At 43.9% G+C, this 22,549-nt stretch overlaps 1 protein-coding gene across 4 annotated transcripts; it reads right to left on the bottom strand.

The window, feature by feature from the left end:
• Window positions 1-869: 869 nt before the first annotated feature.
• Window positions 870-21,245, bottom strand: RPN2 (ribophorin II; the record flags this gene model as incomplete). Of its 4 annotated transcripts, XM_080406019.1 has the most annotated exons (18): window positions 21,097-21,245; window positions 20,811-21,010; window positions 18,845-18,940; window positions 17,967-18,142; window positions 17,035-17,110; window positions 16,516-16,650; window positions 14,279-14,455; window positions 13,757-13,875; window positions 13,234-13,339; window positions 10,744-10,835; window positions 9,755-9,869; window positions 8,829-9,023; window positions 8,217-8,303; window positions 7,555-7,650; window positions 6,290-6,365; window positions 5,236-5,365; window positions 3,310-3,395; window positions 1,158-2,241 (listed from the first exon to the last, which is right to left on the bottom strand). In XM_080406019.1, the coding sequence occupies exons 1-17, from the start codon at window positions 21,107-21,109 to the stop codon at window positions 3,344-3,346; spliced, it is 1,941 nt and encodes a 646-aa protein (XP_080262145.1). In that variant the 5' UTR covers window positions 21,110-21,245. The 4 variants fall into 4 exon arrangements, with proteins under 4 accessions (XP_080262146.1, XP_080262145.1, XP_080262144.1 ...); XM_080406020.1 differs by lacking the exon at window positions 3,310-3,395 and having other exon boundaries at window positions 870-1,255; XM_080406018.1 differs by having other exon boundaries at window positions 1,158-3,395.
• Window positions 21,246-22,549: the final 1,304 nt, after the last annotated feature.

The raw sequence follows: 22,549 nt of genomic DNA, 5'->3' as shown, positions 1-22,549 counted from the left end.
AGACAGCTTTATAAAGTGGAGTCATGTCTCACACATGTGAAGTTCTTTGGAGGATTTGGCTCCACAACCTTTATCCACATGCTTGCTGGTTGATATAATTTTCTTGGATCTCCAAAACACAATTGATAAAGTTCCTTTGCCAAAAGGCCTTTAAAGAAACGAGTCTGACATAGGACAAACAGGAGCCAACACATAGACGCAGGGGAGGGAGCAACTCTTAAAGTTTCCCATGCGGAAGCTGCTCATCAGGAAGATTTTGGCCTTTGGTTATCAGCACATCCTTCAATAAAGCCCAAATCTGCTGCTTCACCACTGCTTAGTGATCTTGGAGGTAGTTAATAGAGAAGTTAGAGTTCAAGTAACTCAAACATAGCCACATGGCAACCAGCAGATTCCTGGCATTCGGTTTCATAGAGGAAGAGAGGCAATAACCTCAGTCAAACTCATACTTGGAATGAAAAGGTTCCTTCCAGGGGAAGAAAGTCAAGTCACTCATGGGACCCACCACACTTGCCAAGGCCAGACACAGCCAGGCATGCCAGCACCACAGCTGGCTCCTGGCAAGGGCCAGGCCCCGAGGGCTCCTCCTGCCTGAGCCCTGGTGGCCCACAGCAGCCCAGCACGGCACAGAGGGCACGGAGAGAACAGCCGTTAGCGGAGAAATGCAGATGACAGCATCGCACAAGGGACAGGCAGGAGTGGGAAGTCCCCCCAGTAAGCACAACCCTCCAGCAAAGGACATGAAAGAACAGGAAGCTTCACACACAGCAATGACTCACGCACAGAATTATCCACCAGAAAAAGCTCTTTCCATTCTCATGTGAGCCCAACTTGCAATCACAGCCTCTGAGACAGCCAAAAACCCAAACTTTAGGACCATTCTTTCCTTTTTATTCACACGTCTTTTAGGATGAGGAGAGGGCATCTGGGGAAAGGCAGAACAGTATTTTCTTCTTCCTCTTTTTCTAAAGGAAATTCAAATGTCCTGGGAGAAAAAGGGGGGAGGATCCAGGGAGGAAAGCATTTTCTGGATTCATATGAAAAGCACTCAAGTAGCATGAACACAATGATGAAAATCAGATTTTTAAAAAAGTATAACTGGCACCCTTTTGACTCAATATAAAAAAAACCCCAAAAACCCGAAAACTGCTTCTGCCTTCCATCTTCTGGTCTTTCAGTTATTTATTCAATTCTGTTCTGAAGGCATTTGCTTTGTTTTTCCACATTTCTTCCTTTCTTCTGGTACTAGTGTGTCCTGGAAAGAAAAATCCAAAAAGTTAACTCTTCCAGGCAACAAAGCACTTCCTTACACAGTAAAGGTGTCCCCAGACCCCTCATTCTTTGTCAAGGGAAGCTTGTCAGAGCAATAAAACCAGTACTGCAATGGAATGGAGGACTGATTTCAAGGAGAATGGAAATGTTCAGACAAAATGAAGGTTAATTTCTGGTGCAAAAGGGATGAATGAGCCTTGTAAGTTACAGAACTGAACAAAAAATTGGTTGAATGCAAAGCTTGCAGGTGCTTTAACCACCCTTCTTTAAACAGGGCCAATTATCTGCTTGGAATCAGCTGGTCCATGTACAAACAAAAGATCTTCATATCCCCAAGATGAAGTAGTCTAACATGGGCACAGCAGACCCATCTTTTTGAGGTCCTTTTGCCTTCAACATGCCAGACACAGGCATAGCCACGGATGCTGAGTACCTAACAGTCAGCCCTAGGACGGTAATGATACACTGGCATATCTGGGGCATCAGAAAACCCAGCAACACAGAAAAACACTTGTGCCTGCACATGCAGCAAAAACTAACTTACAGTTAGTTTGTGGACAATTTATTCGCAAGATCTTCCAGAGTTACTCACAGCCCATGGGGAATTAAGGAGTTAAAATATGAGGCCGAGAAACAGAAAACATGCAAGCTCTAGAGAATACACTGATGAGGCATTTGGTAACAGGCCACTAAAGCCAAAAATGACTGGCCCAAGCTACGGTATAAAGAATTGTCCAGGGTCCAGAACAGTACCAGCAAACACAGCCGGGATGCAGCCAGCATTCATCTGCTAGAACAAACAACAGCCATCTCCAGTTCCTCTCCCGTTACCTGTCGTAGCTTGTTCTGTGCTCAGATAACTCAAAACACTCCAGGGAGAGAAGAGATTAACAGGGTGTTTCTCTATGGGACGTGATGCCAAATTTTCCATAGGTAATTTTCATGAAACCATTCTCCATACTATCTGATCTGCAGACAGAAGCTTGTATCACAGCGCACATCGTTTCTGTGACACAGCCACCCACGCTGGTTTTGTTTTGCACCACAAAAACTGAGCTCCATTCAATGCACTGTGTGTGTGTGCCTGGTGCACTGATTATGAACATGAGAGCAAGCAGACGCTCATGAGATGTACCAGTCCAAGCATGCTATACAATGATTTCAGTCTCTTTACAAGACTTGTCCCAGATGCTCTGTCCCTTCCCCAAAATAAAACAGTGCACTGAGTGAGAAATGAAGCCACACACACACATTCAGGATTGGGCAGCATGCAGAGCCGCAGGCAGTCCTGCCTCCCACGCCACAGTAGATATAGCAAACTGGGACCTTACCTGCTCAGAGTGAAAGGAAACAAAGGACTTTCACTGGTAAATGGTAATGGAGACCTATTAGACAATTGTATTGAATGGGGGGGGGAGGGCTGGGTGCTGCTGCTGCCTGAGCCATCATGACCAGTTCAGTCTAACAGGAGGATGAACCCTCAAATGGGTCATGTTCTCAGCTGAATGAGGTGGTGCTGACCTGGCTCTGCTGCACACAGAGCTCTTGCCACCCCAGGCAAGGATGTCATTCAGCAGTCAGAGTGCCTGGAAGCTGAATAACCAGAATACTGCAGATGGGGATAGGGAGTACCAATAGCAGGACAGGAACAGCCCAGATATCAGCCATCTTCATCGTGTTCTCCTCCAGCTGACATTACTAATAACTTATTTACAGCAACAATACTGCTTAAACTAGGTTTATTTCATCACCTGATAGCTGCTTGATGCTTAAGACAGCATATTCACATACACACATATTATCATACAGACTACAAATGATTACGGAAATCAAACAAAAGCAGTTTAGTCTCAGAGGATACGTACTGCTAATATGCAAACCCAGCTGTAGCCAAGGACACCCAAGGACTGATTTAAAGCCCAGTAAGTGATGTCAAAAGGAAGCAGCTTCAGCTCAGGTATCTTTTCATACAAGGAGTGATGCAGTGAAATGAAACAGGCAGCGTGCCCAGGAAATGCATTCCAAAAAGGCCCTTACTTCTAGAAGAGATGGTCACTAGCAAAACCCCCTTTTACCGCAGCGTTCTATACTTTGCCAACCTACTGCTTTGCTCTGCAGCGATCCTGCCAAAAGGAGAGAGGAAGAAAGGTTCAGAGAAGATGGGAAGGAGGAAAGCAGCCCTGCTCCAGGAACCAGAGCCAGTGACAGAACTGCAAAAAGCAAAACCAGGCCTTCTGGTAACTTCTGTAAAGAGACGGTTTATACAGTCCCCTTCCCACACCTGCCAGCAGTCTCCACAGTGGAACAGCAGCTTTGCCTCAAAGTGCAATTTAGTTAATTATCACTGCACTTCAACATCTGAGACAGGCTAGCAGCGCGTTAACAAAAAGATGTCTTTTTGAACTTTAAAGTAATGTACAAAGGGTTTAACTTTAGCTGAAGGTAGAAGTTTTACTTTTAAATTTGTCATTGTAGTTGCAGCTTCATGTCATTTACAGTGGAAAAGCACACAGACACCCCCTGCAGTGTTTTGAAGTAGGAACCAACCGCCTGCATTTATGTGCTAACAGAAGCCCTGGTTGAGCGAAGACACTTAGAAGTAAGCTTCATTGTACCACTGTATTATTTTTCCCCAAATCTGTATCCTAGGTAATCTGTAATTAATAACGATTGTATCATTACTCTTTAAATTAAACAGGAAATATTATTGAATGTCATAACAGCCCCGTTGGCAACAAAATCCCAGTAGGAACTGTTATGCTAACAAGAGAAAGTGCCACAGTGGAGAGGGCTGGACATCCAAGACAGCAAGGCTGAGAAAGCTGGGAGGATAGTAGGGAAAGGGTTAATTACCACAATGCTCCTCCCTGCCACAGCCATGCAAGCAGAGTTGTTTTAAAGACAACAAATCAATGCCAAACACCTGAAAATTAGATTCTTGTGGTTTGTTTTTCTTACAGCTTTTATCCTGGTTTTAATACAGTGTAATCAAACAAGTGAGAACCCAGGGTTGTCTATGCAAATCGGTATGTAAGGATAAACAACAACTAGTGGCTCAAAAAGGGGAAAGTAAGAAAAGCACAGGTCTGATGGCAAAGCAGGTCACTAAGATCATCTTCAAAGACAAACTCTACATTATACAAAAGAGCTAAACCTGAAGTCTCACATGGAAACCCCGTGTGGCAGAAATGAAGGAGAGGGAACGGTTTGACCTCTAATTAATGCACTGTGTGGGAAGCTTGGGTCAGCAAGCCTGCAGGCTGTCTAAGCCAGGGCACATTCACAAGACACTGCGTGGCCAAAGACACAAGTGTGAAGAATCAGTACAGTGCCAGTACAGAAACGAATGTTGTATCCCTAACATTTACCAGAATTTTCCCTGGTTTTGCTTGAGTGTGTTTCCCTTTGCAGCTGCCAACCTCTGATAAGCATCTGCTTCCCTTTTGTCTATAAACTCCCTTTAAGGTAGGGGAAGACAGCAGTAAGATACTACTGCCTTACCTTGCTCCTCCCAAAACTTATCTCACAAGCACAGCTACAGAAGAGTTTGGCCTCTTCTGCATTTACGGCTTTCGTTACATAACAATATTGTAAGAGCTTGATATATTGTGTAGTAAAGCAAATTTGTCAGTGAATGCATCTCGCCAAATGTAGACTTCCCCACGTCGAAGTGCACATACTTCCACTCTTTGCTTTCTCTGTGTGTGCCTGATGGCTTCAGCCAGCGGGCCATTCTCTCTGAAGGAGCTCTACCTCAGTGAGGGCACCGCACGGCCCTAGTCAGTTCAAGCCCTTATTCTGAAAACAGGCACTAAAGTGGGACCAAGCAGCCCATCCCCACACCCAAGAACCAACAGCAGCGTTCATTACTGTATCAGTTACTGACACACAGTAACATCAGCGTGATCTCCTCCCGGCTGATTTTAAAAGCAGCTCCCACCAACACATCCACCCCTGGCCTACCGCTTTACTGCTTTCTGAGCCAGCATCCTGTTGCCTGCGAGGAATGTGATGCCACCCAAAATGGCCAAGTACTTCAGAGTTTGGAACATGTTGAGCTGAGTCCAGTAGACATACATGAGTCCTAACATCGCTGTGAAAAAAGACAAGAGTCCATGGCTGAAATTGCATTTCAAAGACTCATCATGTGTTATCCTCAGAACAGCTGCTGTGTTGCACTGCCAGGCCTAAGCATTTGGTTTGTATCTCAGCTCTGAAGCTTGGAAATGGCAGATCTAAAGACTAGGCATTACTGCCAGGGGAAGAAGGCATCTGGGTCTTCATACTGGAGAAAAATGTGACACCGATGGCTTGCAGCCAACCCTCTTGTGGCAGAATTATGGACATATTATAGACATTAAGGGCTATCAAAAGGAGGAGAATACTTTTGATTTCAGTAGAGGATGTTAACCTTTGCACATCTGTAGGAGCTTACAGCTTCATAAAACTTCCAAGGAAACTAGCTTGGATTAAGCAACACACTGTCATTTTGGAAACAGTAGATCCAACATTCTCCCAGCCCGCTATGTTTTTGAAATTCTACCAAGACAGTAAATAACTCTGCAACCAAGGGCACAATAAAATTGATGAAAAAATAATATTGGTCCAGCCAAAGAACAAGAGCTTTCATGGGAACAGCTTTAAAGAAAAGATGTAGTCTTTCACTGTAGATGACAGTCCTGCAGGTTTCAATCCTCCCAGAAACTCCCTGCTTACAAAGGATAAACATGCAATAAAGAAAGGGTGACCTCTGGAAATAAGAAGTTCTACTAAGTACAGATAAATGGTGTGAGAGAGGAGCCCAGATAATGACAGCTGTTATAAGCTGATGGCCAAAAAGGGTTTATTGCCGTATTAACAATCATGAAAAGCAGGAAGGCAGATGAAAACAAGAGAACAAATGTTATGCTATTATGTCATTACAGTTAATAGACCACAAGCCCATTAACCACCAAGGCTCTCATCCGTAACTCCCAGGTGAGAAGGTCAAACAAAGCAGAAAGCCTGTGACACTTACCAGCATGTCCCATGTGAAAAACAATGGTGCTGGGAGCAAAGCTGAAGTTGGAAATGTTGGCACCTATCTTTATCCACTAAAAGAAAAAGAAACAAAACCTGAGTTACGACAGCCTTGTAAACACAAGCTTTTATTTTAAACTTCAGTATCTTTTTTCAAGTCTGTTTGCTTTAAGTTCTTCAATGAATACAGTGTGTTCTCTACAGAAGCACTTGTTTGCTACTGCAGGAGGACAGAGCAGTAATTTCTACTACTAGTAGAACTAGTAGCACTGTCAAGCTCCTTTAGTGAAAATTTCTCCTGCTGCTTCCATTTGCCCAAATGCAGTTCCTCAATTATCTTTCTTAAACTGATAGGAGGATACTGCTCCAAATCCACATTTCTCAGAAAAAATAAACATTGCTATTTCTATCCATCTGAATTAATTTCAATTAAAAAGACATAAAAGCCAAGGTTCTAGTTTTGGACTTGGCAGAACAGCTATAGATACAAGATGTTTGCTCATAAAACCAATTTCAGTTTCTAAAGTACAAAAGAGAAAGGCATATAGGATGGGAAACAAGAGCAGCACCAATAAGATCTTTCATTAAAGTGTCACCAACACATATACTGTGAACTTCAGAGGCCAGTGGACACAACTATCTGAACGCCAGCTTTCAGTGAGACTAGCTAATGGGAAATTACTGCCAAGCAAATAAGGGATCAGTTTCATCCTCCCAATAAGGAGTAATATAACTTACCTAAATGAGAGTTTTGTATTGCATTAGGTTCAAAACACTGATCTGATGATACAGTGAGTAGCAGTAGATGTTTCAACTACAGACATACAAATACTAATTATGTCCATAAATGGGAATCAATCTGATAGGATTAAGTAACACATTTTGTGATGGACATACCAAGGGCAAGGCAGAAGCAATGCTTTCTTACTGTGGAAGTCTAATGTTAGTTATAACTTAATCTGCCTACTGTTATTCAACATCCCTAGCAGAAGCACACTGGAGAAACTCACAAACTCACCCCACCTACTTCCACTTGGCAGCAGTGTTTTTCTGTTTTGACCATAAACTGAAAAAATAAACAATTTAGGAAAGAGACAACACCAGATCAACTCTCTGCACTGACATTTGCTAGCTACAACTCCAGCACTGCTGTGCTAGTCATAGTTAACCAAGTTTTAGTAAGAAGTTTAGCTGGCCAACCTCCTAGGTGACTTTGGACTGTACGGAAAAAAATTTTCTTCTTCTGTGGCCCAGTTCACTCACCAGAATGAGCAGCAAAAGCAGGGGAGAGAGAATGAGTGCTGTGAAAGTGTTTGATACCACAGTGGGAGGCCTCTTCTCGGGTTCCCTGAAGAGGTGCTGCAAACAAACAAAACCAACTCATAAGTAGGAGCATTCCAACAGAGCAGCTTCTCACCTCCCCAGAGGACCAGCTGCAGCCCTGGTGCTGTTCCCAGGCACTATTCTGGATGCTAAGCATTCCTCTTAAGGCAAAGACTGACTCTTTAAAGTACTGTCCAGTCCAGCCTCTGCACATTTGACCTCTTGTACAGTTAACTTTTCCTTGCACTCACAGAAGCACTTATTAGCTTGTCGATGAGCACAGATGGCTGGAATGGAGCAAGTTAAATCTTCACAAGCAGAGAGCTTTCTGTGGTGCTTACCTAGTCAGATTTTCATATTTGAATCTTCACAGTGACACCAGTTGCTCTCTCACAGGTAGGACAAACAGCTTATTTATATACTCCAGGACTGCAACAAATTTCTTCCCGTTAAGCACTTACTCTGGTTTTCATTTAATTACTTGCAGAGTATTACTTTTTTTTTAATTATATGACTTTTCAAAAACCAATTATGATCAGAACAAATTATACTAGTAGGACTAGCTCCCCATCTCTGCATGTAATTTTTCTTTTTGACTGTACCTGGATTTCAGGTTTGGGAACAAACAGGTCCTTGGACTGGACTGTGGATGGTGCATCCTCTTCTGGGAATGTGATCACAACATCAGCCTGAAAAGAAATCATGCAGCTTTATGAAGTTTGGTCTTAATGTATTAAAAGTTTTATAAAAACTATTACATTACTGTGGCCTATTTCCATATTTGTCGATCTATGACTGACATGATTTTTAAATGAAATTACAAAAAAGCCACCAGACTTTTCAAGGGGCAATTTCTCCTAAACACACAGTAATGCTATTCACCCATCACTAAGAACTGGAGTTATTTCCAGCATAGCAAGCACAGAAGGCTAAACCTTGAAGTGCTTGCTTTGAAATTACAAGCAAACCCATAAACACTCTGAAGTTTCTCTTCCACCACATGATAAAATGAATACTCATTTCTTTCTTGCTTTAATGCTTACTTAAAAACTTAAAATGAACAGCAAACCTCAGAGCCCATAAATGGACAAAAGGTTTCTGGTTCACTACAAAGAACAAAACATTTGAGCCTTTTCTTTCCAAGCCTGTACCATGCACTCCTGTTAGACTGCCAGTAATCTCAAAACCACATCACCACGCTTCCAGCTACATACCACATTCCACAGGATAGGATTTTCAAGCGTGGCATCTCCAATTATCAAGTAAAGAGTGTAGGTACCAGAGGCAGAGTCAAATTCAGTCTTTCTTTCAGAGGTATCCAGCTCAAACTTGTACACATTCTTGCTGTCTGGTTCTGCAACAAACACTACCTCCTGGCCAGTCTTTTGGTTGTGAAGTCGGACAAAAGTCTGAAAGGAAAGATTATAATGTCTCCAGAATATCTCATAGCATGTTTACAAATGCCAGTGAAATGAGAGATTTACCCCCACATCAAAAAGCACAACATTAACTGAAGTTGGGAGTATAAACTAGGAGCCTGAGTGTCTAGATACCTGCAAATTAGCAAAGCTCTGTATCGCTCTGAGTAACTACATTAACAAAGGACCAAGACCATCCATCCAGTGGCCCACTTGGGGTACAGGGCAATATATTGGATGTTACTCAGCTGGATATATCTGACAGCATGTAATAGGGACATATGCATATATGGCTTTTGTTGTGTTGTGTTATGCTGTCCACGTCCCGCCCCCCCCCTGCCCCCCCCCCCCTTTTTTTTCCCTATTTTATACAGGAAAAATAAAACTACAAAAAATGTCTACATTCAAGACTTCTTCAGCAAACAATCTATACAATATATAAAATCCAAACTGTGGTTCTGCAGTGCAGGCTCTCTGCACCCATTTTGTTGAGTTAAATAAGACATAGTACCAGAGCCAGAAGAGGCTTCATTTAACATACAGCCAAAACAAATGAACTGAATCCACTTCCCATCTACCAAGATCAGCCATCTTTCACAGTTCCTGACAGAAACATATGGCTTCTCAAAACCTATCAAATCTTTTCAAAAGCAACTGTCACCTCAGATACTTCCAAGATGGAACATCTTTGTGAAACAGCAATGACAAAAATTTGTCCTAACCTGGTGAGGGATAAGTTCAGCTCCACTGTTCACATCTATCAGCTGGAAGGATAAAGCAAAATTCTGATGGCTGTCAGCAGTGAACAAGCCCTTGGCTTTGGCTGGGTAAGCTACCCTAGGAGGAAAAAAAACAAACAGAATTGAGGCGATCTTCCAAGAGAAGGCCTGGCGTTTAAAGAAACAGAGGCATGCAAGACTCTTTAGCAGCACTGCAGTCTACTCAGCATATATGAGCTATTTTATCAAAAAGTCAGGTGAACTAAGATGTCTTTCTCTTTCCCCCCAAATTTAATGAAAATAAATGAATGGCATTTTTGTAGTAGGATTTTTGTGAGCTACATACCTTGCCTGTTTTCAAGTAAAACAGTTGTTTGTTGTAAGGTTCAAAGGAACACTGGAAGGTTTTGTTAATACTACACCCCACATTCCACTTAGCCAATGCTATACTACAATCAAAGGTGCGAAGGAAGCAGAATGGAAAAAACAGGCACTCAAACTTCAGCACACGAAGGCTGTACCAACACAGAGGGGCTTCAGCAAGGCTGTGCGACCTAAGTTAAGTTCCACACATTACGTTCTAACTGATGTCAGTTAAAAAAACGATTACATGAAGTACACATAGCAATGGTACAGCCACACCTCCCAAATACAGCACACGTGCTGCTTTAGAGCATCTCTGTGGAAGCCCAATAATACCAGAAACACTTTTTAAACTTGCTTTCACTATGGAGATGCCAATAGAGGAACAGAAGACTCAGATTGCCTGGCTTCTGTTAGTACTTATTTCAGTATTAAGGAAAACCACCTATACAAATAATCAGTATTCTCCCAATGAACACACAGGTGTAAGAGAAACAGCATGGATGTAACTCTGTAGTTATTTCAATACAAGATTCCTCTGGTTTAGCTGAAGCAGTTAAAGCTCAGAAGACCTCCAGTCTAGAGCCAGAGCTGCCCCTTAAAGGATCACACATACTGAGTTGTTTTACCTGGTTGTTTTTGGTGCAATGCTCTGATCCTTATCCACAGTAGAAAGATCTACATTAGTAATCCCAACTTCTGTGGAAACTTTTACTTTCAGCTGCAACAAAAAACAACAGAAAATTACTCAAAATACTCTGCCTATACTAATTACAATCATGTTCACTGCAAAAGCTTTAGCTCTTCTGTCCCCTTCCAGAGTTTCACACTAAGCAAAAGACAGAACCTGACCAGAAGGATTTACAGCACTTTACCTTCTGGCAAAGCCCCTGCATCGGTCACTAACCCAAACCCAACCCTTTCCTCCCTGCACAAGCAGCCAGCTCTGAAGACACAAGCTTCTCAGTCATGCTGGAGTTTGCTGCCCTTTGGAGAACTGTTTTTAGTGAAACAGTCCAGCAATCCAGATCCAACTATTTTCCTTTTGAACCAGCAGAAACTAGCTGTTAAAACATTACATCACATATGATACAACTTAAAACTGCACGTGCATATGTACTTCTGCTTACTGGATAGCAATTTGAGATGAGAGAGGTCTCTGGACAGCAACCACTTATGCCTTTGTTGGCTCCTGAAGCCTAACAGGTTTCGGCTGATTTTATTACCAGCAGGCAAAAGTCAAAGCATTCCTGCAGACCTGCACTTTGTTCGGCAAGCTTTCCTTTGGAGTCACAGCATTCATCACTTGGTGCAGGGCAGCCAGTAAGGCCCTGCCATTTATCACACTCCTTTGTGCTAAGCGCAATATAAACCCCAAGCAGAGAAATGACTTCCTGCCCTCTCCCCAGTCCCAAACCACAGACCATCTAGGCAGTGAACCTCGGTGGGTTTGACCGATTTCAATCCTTCTCTCAAACACAAGCAGTTACTGCAGTCTGTGGTTTTTAATTAGCACATTTGTTCTCACAGCTTACAAATGCTCCCCTGGAGAATTAAAGTTTCATTGCCAAGATATTTTTCATCATATACTACGATTTGTTATTACAGGTTTGCTCATGTGAACCAGACCCACACCCTCACCCTGAAAAATAATTCACAGGGAACCTGTGGGAGAAATATGTAAAAACATAAACCAAACTATTCAGGTCAGACTTCAAACACAACAATCTTGGCAGTTCCTGTACAAGAAGTGTAATTTAAGATAGAGGTTACCTCTGAAAATCGATCCATTAACATGTAGACTATTTTTTATTAAAGCCTTAGTTTGTTCCAAGATGGGAGCAAAGAAAGGTGGATTAATGAAATATTAAACTTATGTGAAAGCAACTCGGAGCTGCTGCACACAGCCCCTCCGGCTGAACAGTACACAAACATCTCTCAAATATTTTAATGCCAGGAAATGTAGTCTCTGCCGGAGTAATAACCCACTGGTTTAGCTCATTACTGTCAAAACGATGGTGCATTAAGGACAATTAATGCTAATAACAGTAAGGAAAAAAAAGCAGTTCCCCCAGCAGTCCTCCCCCGTAACAATGTGTCTTATTAGAAGCGATTCGCACAAAGCTGCCCCAGCGTTAATACATTCCTAACTGGTACCTTTGTGTGCCAGCAGCAAGCTTAAGCAGGACCAATCAATCCCCTTTTGACGCTCCTAAGTGCCATTACTGATACAATGACAACATCAATTTGATACACAGAATAAAGGTCAGCAGTTGTAAAATAAATGTCCACTCCAAGCTGACCATGATGGAAGACTTCAAAAGCTAATCTTTTCTTTAAACAGGAGACTGAGGGCAAAAACTAACCCTGAGAATAGACATTATTGGAGAAGAGCATTCTCAGCTGTTGACACTGGGGTGACTATATGAATAGTCACAGAGGTCACGTTCTTCCCACTGTAACAAATTTGAGGAAGGTAAAAAACTCTTTTATACAGAAGAGTTATATATACTTAACTTTTCTTCAGAAAGCTGTGGTATAACAGCTTTTGCCACCAAAAAATGGGGTTATGTATGCATGAAATAAAGACTTCATGTGCATTTGCTTTGGTCACTGTTTCTCCACTACAAAAGCATCACCATATACGCAGTTAGGAGATGCCAAGACGACCCCCCTGACTCTTTCCTAGCGTCCTAGAGCTTATACAAACCGACAACAAATGCTCAGCTTCCATACATCAGGCAATCACCAGACAACTGCTAGCCAAGCCTTGAGATTTACAGACTCCAATCTTGAATGCTCTGAAGAACTAACATTCTTAGAAACTGTTTTTGCATAGCTGCTTTGGGCTGCTATATAAACACTTCCACTGTTAGCTTTTGTTCATACGCTGTCAGATCAGCATCTAAGTGATAAATCAGTTTTGGAATTTACACAAGTCTCTTTTGATCATATACCAGTCTGGTTATTTGCCATACTCCCGAGTCAAAATTCATTGCACTACAGAAAAATACGTGATAAAAATGCTGTACAACTGACAACATCCTTAACAGGTATAAATAAAAAGCTGTTTCAGTGAATAGTCACAGAATTAAAACGCCATCAAAAAGCATACCCACCTCAACTTTGTTAGCAATAAATCGCTTATCTCCATCAACGCTGATAGAGAAATCATAATATCCACTTGCAGGTTTCACATTCATGAAGTTCAGCTCAAAGACATCTCTATAACAAAAAAAGGTGTTAAGCACCCTCTAGGACAGTAACAGCAGCCTATAAACAGGTAACACCTTGCTACCAAGAAGTTTCCAAATACGCCAGATTAAACAGGCTGACAGACAAATGGAACACAAAACTCATATTGCCAAGTGCAGCAGAAAAAGAATTCTTCGAAATTCCCCTGAAGTCAGAAAAGCATTGCAATTTCCCATTCCCAATCGAAAGAAGAAAAAACAGAAATTCACCATCACTACTAAATGTGATGCTCAGTCACCTGTTACCAACAAAACACAACTACAGCATTGAGGTCTCCATCATACAAACAACTCTCTGGTGGAAGAACACATAAGGAAAGTAAGTCCAACACTATTTAAACAACAGTCATTTGCCTTATGAACTGTAAAAATAAGATTGTTTTCTTACCCCGACAGAGTAAATGCTGTCTGTTGAAGGACAGTGGCTTTGCTAGATGCAGACTTGGCATAGTCGAGCTTCACAGAAGCTTGAGTCAGTGGCTGGGACATAACATTGGTCACTTGTAGCTACAAGAGAAAAACAAGAATTTCCATGAATCCATTGTCCCAGAAGGAATGCAGCGGCACAGATGACTTGCTACCCCTCTCTCTGTATTACGCAACAGGAATTCTCCCCTGCCCAGCATGCCAGACTCACCTAGCTCTTTCTAACATAGCTGGAAAAGCTACAGTTTGTAATTAGCAGAACTGACTTCCACGCAGTGCCTTCTCGATGTGCTGTCTGGTAAGCCCTGGGTAAGCAGAAGCTCCTAAGAATCACTTTATAAAAGCACTAAACCCCCAGATCTACTAGAACCTGACTCCTGGAGCTAAACACGAAAGACATCACCTTATACATTCAGTCAGCCCAGACCTATGTTACTAAAGACTGAGCCAAGAGATGAGTTAAGATTTGGGGCTAAGGACTCACCCTGAGTACGGGCTGATGGTGAGAGACAGCTGCAGGCCCATCAGGGACAACAATGACAGGCAAGTGGTAGCGGTTCCGGGATAAAGAACCTGCAGCACAAGCAACGCTGAAAGCCTCCGAGAGTGTCTCAAAGTTTTTCTTGCTAAAAATTGCATTCATTAACTGGATAATTTGATCCTGAAAGAGGAAAATCAAATCACATATAAGCACCAGCAGCTTCCCACAACACTGCAAACTGGCTCAGTTATAATGTTATTAATAAAAACATCATTCTGATGTTTAAAAGACTGTTTAATTTCCCATTTGCTTTAAAAGTATTTCAAGTTACAAGGTAACTCAAAATTAGCTGCTTTTTGAATGTCACATTAGCATTCTTATTCTTGGCTGGGTGGTTTCAACCACAATCACTGTAATTGCGCTACAAACTTGCAAAAACAGAATTTGGATCTCCTGCTTCTAACTATGTGTTTCAGAATGGAAGATGCCGTCAGTTCAACTACCCAGACTTCATGCAGCTGCAAAAAGACAAATCTGGCTTTAGGAGCCATGCAGTTGTCTTCATCCAGTGGAGAAGGACTAGGCTGGATGTCCTGGCTACCTGCCAAGCTGGGAAGGCCACAGAGTGATGATGCAAAGCATCCTAATGGCTCTGGAAAGAACCAGTCTAGGCCCATGCCAGCTTATCCCCTTAGGCTCAGCAGTGTCCTCAAGCTAAGAGGATTAGCTTTAAAGCAGTACCACCAGGAGCACAGAGCCAGCTCTGGCTCTGGGATGTGCCAAAGCTAATTTGTTCTCTCCAAAGTAGGAGTGGGACCATGTCCCCCAGCTGGTTTTGCAGTCTGACTACGTAGAGTTAGTGCATCTGCAGCACACTCTGCAGGGTATGCCATGTTAGATAGATTACTCCATCATTCCCTGCTAGTCTGGAAAACAGAAGCATTGGTAACCTGTACTTTGATCCAAGCAAGGATTGTGGGCTAAATTCTAATCAGAAACGAGAATAATCAAAGACAATCCCAAATAAAGCAATAGCATACACCTACAAAGAATGCTTTTAAATGAAATCCTCTGCATCTCAAATTTTCACCCTACTACTTGTATTAATGAGCACCAACGTACATCACAACTAGAGAAAGCATCCAGACAGATGCTACAAAACTTCTTAGTGCAAATCCTGCAGTGTTTTTCATTTATATTGAGGGCATGGCATAGCTCCAGAGCCTAATCAGCAACTGACACTCTCCTTCAAATGGGGGGGGGGGCGGGGAAGGGAGCTATTTTTTCAAATACTGTATTTTAATTTTTAAAGAGAGTTTTGTGGCATTCTGGAGGCACTCTCACCATTCACAAGAGGTAAAGCTTTAAGACCCAACAACAGCACTTCTGACAGAACAATTCTGAAACAACACTAAACAATTTTCCTTAATTGGTCTTTTTTTTAAACATCATTTGGATGCTGACAGTTTGAATTGTGTGTAGCAGAATCACCACCTCAAAAATGACAGCAAAATTACTTTGCATTAGTCTGTTTGGCAGCAGCATGGAAGAGAGCCAGGAACGAACTCAGATGTCTTACACTGGCTTCTGTCTCAACCCTGCCACTTTGGCTTGTGCTTCAAGGAGCTGCCATTCTCAATCAAAAGTACATCTACCTCAGTTAACTCGTTGTGGGGAAAAAAAATTACCGAGTGCACAGCTTGCAATAATGACTTCTAGCTTAATCAAGCTCAAAAGGAATTTCCAACAGTTTTTATTTTAAACAAGTTTTTGCATCTGGATTCCTGTAGGCGTATGGTACTAATATTGTCCCTCTTTCAGGCACCCCAAACTAGGGTGCCTGCATTTCCTCACAGGTAAATAACATTTGCAAAACACTTTGAAATACTGGAAAGTGCTAGACAAGTGCCAAATACCAGAGCAAACTCTGAAACAAGACTTTTTTTTTTCACACAGCTTGTCTCAATAAACAAAGAAAAACTAGGCTGCACATGCAATTTCCTTCTGTACATTTGAAAAAGGAAGAAACAAACCAAATTCAGCCTGTGAGCTCGAAGGTGGAATTTCCTCTAGACTCTGCTACTTAGCATTCCTTCTGACATGTCCCTTTTCACTGAGTGTGCTCATTTTTTTCAGTAGACATACTAACCAGTTATACTGGCCTCTTGCGCTGTGCAACAATGACCAGGCAGATCCTTTTTGTGAGCTAGTGTGCAAGGGAGGAAAAGGCAGATACAGACCTCCTTCATTGCTGGCTCTGTACCCACATGGTCTGACAGCTTATAGGCAGCAGCAACAAACAGTGCAGTAGTCTCAATTCCTTCTTCAAACTGCAGATAAACTCCACCCAAGTCATCCAGACGAGCAACAAGATCCTAACAGAAAGTTATTAAAATGTAAATTCCATTCTAGTAGACCCACAGAAGTTTACTGTCAGGTCTGTAATCAACAGTATCTGTCTGAGATCACCGATGTATTTTGTAAGTTGTTTAGAAACAGGAAGAAAAAGAAACCTTCAGCATTTAGTGGATTTAATGGTATTTAAAAGTCATGACTTTCTGTGTTTCAGGCCACTATGAAACAGTTAAAAAGCCCAGAAGAAATATCTGCTAGGAAGGAAGAGCCAAGCCAACCCAAATTATGCAGGCAAGAAATTAGCCAGGCTGGTTTTTCATTTTGTGTTTCACATCAATACATCTGTTAGACCTCTGTAGTACTAAAAAATTCATGAATAATTAGAGAGCAAAGCATGTTCCTACCTCTATCTCCTCAACAATGCCACTTAGATCTGCCTGCTGGGACAAGTAAGACGCCGTCTCCAAAGCCTGGATGGTTCTTAAACAAAAACAAACAAAACAACCGTATGATTTTTCCTTCCTTAAAAGCCAAACATAATTTAAATCAAAGCTACTACAGTTCCTATTCTGAATGAAGTGTAAAACAGCTGTTACTGCATTCAGTTGACTCAAGACAATGAATCTGAAGTGATTTAGTGGAAACTTAGAATTCATTACAGAGTGCCACCTTAGCTGCATCAATGCTGCAATAAACTCAGAGATTCAAAGGCAGAGAAGAAACCAAACTTTGATCCCTGCACAGCACAGATCCCCAGACTTGCTACTGAGGTTTCCACAAATCCATTCTTTTCATCAAAAAGCAAGTTTTAGTTTCCCTTTCTTCCCCAGCTTTTAAGGAATGCTCTGTTCTCTCATTTCACGGTAAAACTACTTAACTCTTTGGTGATAAATACCAAGATTCCTTCTGCTTACTGCTGTGTTTTTTCCACCTCACAACACAGGCATCCCAACCTACAAACAGGGCTGAGGAGGAGCATCAAGTCTACTGCAACCATACACGACACAGAACCATGGCTGAGAATAAAGTCAAAAATCTGTTGTGATTTTTTTAAAAGAGGAGGCTTCTTTGGGGCATGTTCTCTTTACGGACCATTACCATAACTAAACTGAATACACAAGCCCATTTGCAAAATCACACAGAAAATAGCCCCAAACCATATTTTTTATTCACCCAGAGGGACAATAATGAACTGGACGGATACATCAAATGAAAACACAGCACCTACTCTACTACATCTATATGAAAAAATCCGTTACAATACTCTTTACTCCAAAATCCAACTACCTAGAGGATAAGCATGCAACAGTGAATCACTTCCATCCGAAAGACTTACGCCAGCACATTTTCTTCTTTGCTAAGACGAGCAGTAAGAGCGCTGAGTGCTTCCTGAGATGCCAAAGGAAGGCCAAAGCCACTCAGGGCCCCAACAGCATGGAAGATCTGGGTGATGGAGGAATCCTCACTGACAGCTGCAAGCAGCAGCTCCCTGGTCTCATTTGAAATGGTAACCTGAGGAAGAACACAGGGAACATGTTGATTCACACTTGTAAAAACAAGGCCTTCTAGTCACCACTGGTTTCTTCCTGAAGCAATACGCTTGACTGGTGAACTTATGAAGAAAAGCCATTTATCATTAACTTTTAGTTTAATTAATTAAATCCCTAAGTTTTGCTGTCAATTATCATATAGTCAGGATAATCCACGGTTTAGATTTATCACAGTAACCTGCTACTGATTTTCATCTGGCATCACATCATTGTGCAGCAGCTGGTGGTACCGATGAAAAACAGGGCTTGCATAACCCACCCACAGTTCAGCAAGGCTAGCCTGCATTTGTACTATCGCAGTGTTCCAGCAAAGGGCTTACATCCAAACAGTTTATCATCCACCCAAAGAGTTTTTAATTGACACAGCTGCTGTGAATTCTATTAAAATGTGATGGCTCTTTTCTTCTTAGCCACCAATATTTAATCAAGAAACATCCCTTCAGAATTACTCTGGACCAAATACTTGCTTCATGTATCTTTACAGTTTGCCTTGTACAGAGTAATCCCAGACACTTCAGAAGTTATTTACATATGACACAACAGAGTACAACCTGCTAAAAGAAAGCAAAAGTAGAAATTACGCATAAAATAAAACCAAGAAAAATATCAAGGTAAATATTTCCTTGGTAACGTCTGTCTGTGGAGCTCAGGGCTCCAAACGCACCTCACAGCCAGACAGGGCCTGGATGGACTGTGCAGCATAGAAGAGGGAATCAACACTGCTGGAGTCCACATGAGATTTGATAAAATTGCACGCAGCCTGTGAAGAAACAGAAGTTAACTTACAGCAACAGTCTTTACTTAAGGCACTGGGAGGAGATTTAATGATACTCCAAGACAATTTCATGTACACTAGTGTTCATTTTTATACTGAAAACAAGCAAACAAAATCCCTAGTAATATTTGTGACACAGCAGAGCCTAGAACCCTCCAGATCCTACTCTGCTAAGTGCTGCACAAGGTGGCTCCTGCTAAAAGACATAAGTGATTTTCACATAAACTCTACTTCAATGAGAATTCAAATTTAAATTGAGTCTAATTATAGAACCTATAAAAATAAAAATCCCTTGGGTATACTTAATAGGGAAAATCTCCAAGGACAGTGAACAGATGAATAGAAATTCTGAGGGCAAATTTCCCTCCCAGCTGTGTATCAGTCATTAATGGTTGCAAAATATAAAATTTCAAAGCATACAGAAAGACAAGTCAGGTAAGGAGCTACTGTATGAAGGCAAGCAATGAGACTGCTCATTAATCTGTAGCCAGCTTATTATTAACTGACAGCTAGCTAGCTAGATCATTAAGATTTCATTTCAATCAGAAAATAATGAAGAATTCAATTGCTCATACATAAATCACTGCTTTTTGAGCACGTGGATCATAGGCCTTTACAAGTAGGACAGGATTTTCATGCTACAGTTATCTAGGAATACGGATATACGTTCAAGTGCTATGCCTAGCTATTATTTTTATTACCTCTACCTTTTAAAGTCTCACCCCATGAAGAGGAATACTGTCCAGAAAAAAAAGTCTCATCACAAACCTTCAAAGAACAAATAAACAATTACTGTTTACCTGCAAAGCAAAGGGTGTATTACCATTGGCAACACTAGGAACTATTAAAAACCCCAGCCATGCTGAGATAAATGGAAGCAGCAATTCTCAGCCTAGCCCGCAGATGACCAGTAACCAGCCACAACAAGGTGTCCAGTGTAGTGAACCGCAGCATCTTCAGGACTCTCACAGTTACAAGTTTGTGGTGCAAATGCACAAGACTCAAAGAGGAACTAAGTCAAAATGGTTTAGAACCACGGAACTAGCTGAATTTGAGGAAAGAACAAACACATGTTTTACAGCTGATGTGCATAGGTAAGCATGCATGCGCACATAAGCAGGCATGCCTATGTAAACAGGTTGTTACAAAGACAGCCTGCAACATTTGAACTAGAAATGCCTAAAGGCATGAAAGGGCAGTAAGCATCACGCTGATACCACAAGCTTTTCTTTCTAGTCTGCACAGAAGGGTACATATATTATATACAAAACCAGCAAGGTCACACGACTGGGCTGAATTTGATGTTGGAAGTGAAACAAAGCAATGAGAACTCTATTTAACAGGATGGTGAAGCAAACATGCCACAGGCAGGTTTGGGGGGTTTTTTTGGTTTGTTTTTTTTTTTGCTTTCTTTTTTTTTTTTTTTTTTTCACAAAACAGTGAAACAAATTGGTAACTACAGCAATATCTGAACAGGCTATGGAGCGGCGAGCCCTGAAACTAAGGCTCTAAGTGTGCGGGAGCACACAGCAGTCCCCGCTCTGACAAAGATGCGGTTTATTCAAACAGCACACCCCAAGGACTGTCAGAAATTACTAACGATTCGCTCCGCTACTTGCTAAGGACATCACACACGTGCGCTTTACATTTCCTCAGAGTGCAGCCGAAGCGCAGCTCATAGATAAACTCATTTCGCCTCGTCTTTCGCCGCTGCGCTGCGCCGCGCCGACAGCTGCCAGCGCTCTAGCCCCTGCGCGGGGCCTGGGCCTGGGGCGCCCAGGGCAGCCGGCGGCGGGGCGCGAGCTGCGGAGCGGCCCTCCCAGGCCCTCGGCCGCTCACCTTTTCGGCCGCTCACCTTTTCGTCCGCCACCCGCACCCCCAGGCTGCCGAGGCCCACGATGGAGTAGAAGGCGGCCTGCACGTCGGCGAAGGGCCGCTCCAGCGCCGCCCGCAGCCGGGCCAGGTCGCGGGCGGTGAGGCGGTGGCTGGGGGCCAGGGCCTGGGCACCGGCGAGGAGGAGGAGGCTGAGAGCCGCCGCCACACGCAGCCGCGGGCCTGCGGAGAGACAAGCGAGTTACCCCGCGGCCCTTCCCAGCCGCGTCGCCCTCCCCAGCCCCCTCCCCGCCCGGCCCGCGCCTCACCCGGCACCGCCATGATGCCGCCCGCCACCTGGGCCACGGCGCCGCTTCCGCCCCGGGCCCCGCCCTCCGGCCCGCCCCATCGCGCCCGCGCCACGGGGAGGCAGCGGGGACGGTGTAATTTGCGAGGGGGCTTGAGCCCCACGGACGCCCGCTGGAGACACGGCGAAAAACTGTGAGAAAGCGCAAATGGCAGGGGGCTGGCGGGAGACGGCCAGGGACCGGGCGGCGGCGGGGTCGCCTCAGAAGAGGCAGCGGCGGCTCCCCTGGGCGGCGGCAGTGGTACGGGCCTCCCGGCGGCCCTCGGCGGCGGGCGGGGGCGGCCCCTGGCGAGGATGTGGGCTGCGCTGATTGGCCGAGCCGTCTGCGGCGCTCAGCGCGCCGGGGCGCCTTAAAGGGGAAGCGGCGTGAAGGTACGCCGCGTGCAGTGCTCTTGTTAGCTTAAGGGTTTGTTAATTTATGTTAACGTTATGTTATGCCTGTCATTTTATATCATGCTTCCGTGCCATGGCACGATGTGCTGTGTCACACTGTGTGATGCCATGCCATGGTGTGCTGTGCTGTGTTGTGCCACGTCACGTTGTATGATGCCGCACCATGCCATGATGTGCTGTGTCACCCTGTGTCACCTTGTATGACACTGTGCCATGCCATGGTGTGCCATGCAACCTCCTGCCGTGCTGGTTCCTGTTGCCCTGTGCCATGCTGCATGCCATACCGTGCTGTGTCATGCCATACCGTGCTGTGTCATGCCATACCGTGCTGTGTCATGCCATACCGTGCTGTCGTGCAACACCAGCCCCTGCCTTCTGGAGCTCCCGCACCAGTGCACCATTTCCTGCTGTCCCACCAGCTCCAGGTGTCTTGGCACCTTCCCTGCAGCTGTGCTGGGAAGGTGCTTGCCTACCCCAGCGAAGGGCAGTGGTCTCCTGGGGCATCTGCAAACCCCCAAATGCCCTGGGACTCATTGGACCTGCCAGTGAGCAGTGTGGGGCTGCTGATACGCTGGGATACCGTTACCCCTGCCACCCCCGAGTGACTGGCAGTGGGTGCCAGCCTCTCCCATCACCTCTGCTGTAATCACCTGCTCTTAATTGCAGCTGACCGCCACAGTCGGCCTCTGGCAAAGCCTCTGGTTCCTTGGCTGCTGCTCCCCAAAAAGCTTTCTCTTCCCAGCAATACAGGGGCATAAAGGGCAGTGTCCGGCTGCACGCTTCCCGGTGGGATGGGCCAGCTCTGACAGCCTGGACCGGGCATTTCTCATCAGCTTCATCGGTGGGACGCCGGGACCGGTGCCATTGCTCCTGTGTGGGGTCAGTGGGGAGGGGGCAGCTCCCCGGGGCAGCAGCAGTGTCAGGAAGGGACTTGACAAGTGAACAAGTCTGTGCAACGCTGCTCCATCAGATTCCTCGATGGAGGCGTGCAAGCTTTAAGGGATTGTTTCAGCAATCCCCGC

This window comes from Falco punctatus (assembly GCF_963210335.1).
Source record: "Falco punctatus genome assembly, chromosome: 10".
Taxonomy (NCBI): Eukaryota; Metazoa; Chordata; class Aves; order Falconiformes; family Falconidae; genus Falco; species Falco punctatus.
The sequence above is the reverse complement of the archived record's forward strand: the minus strand, read 5'-3'. Positions and strand labels throughout refer to the sequence as shown.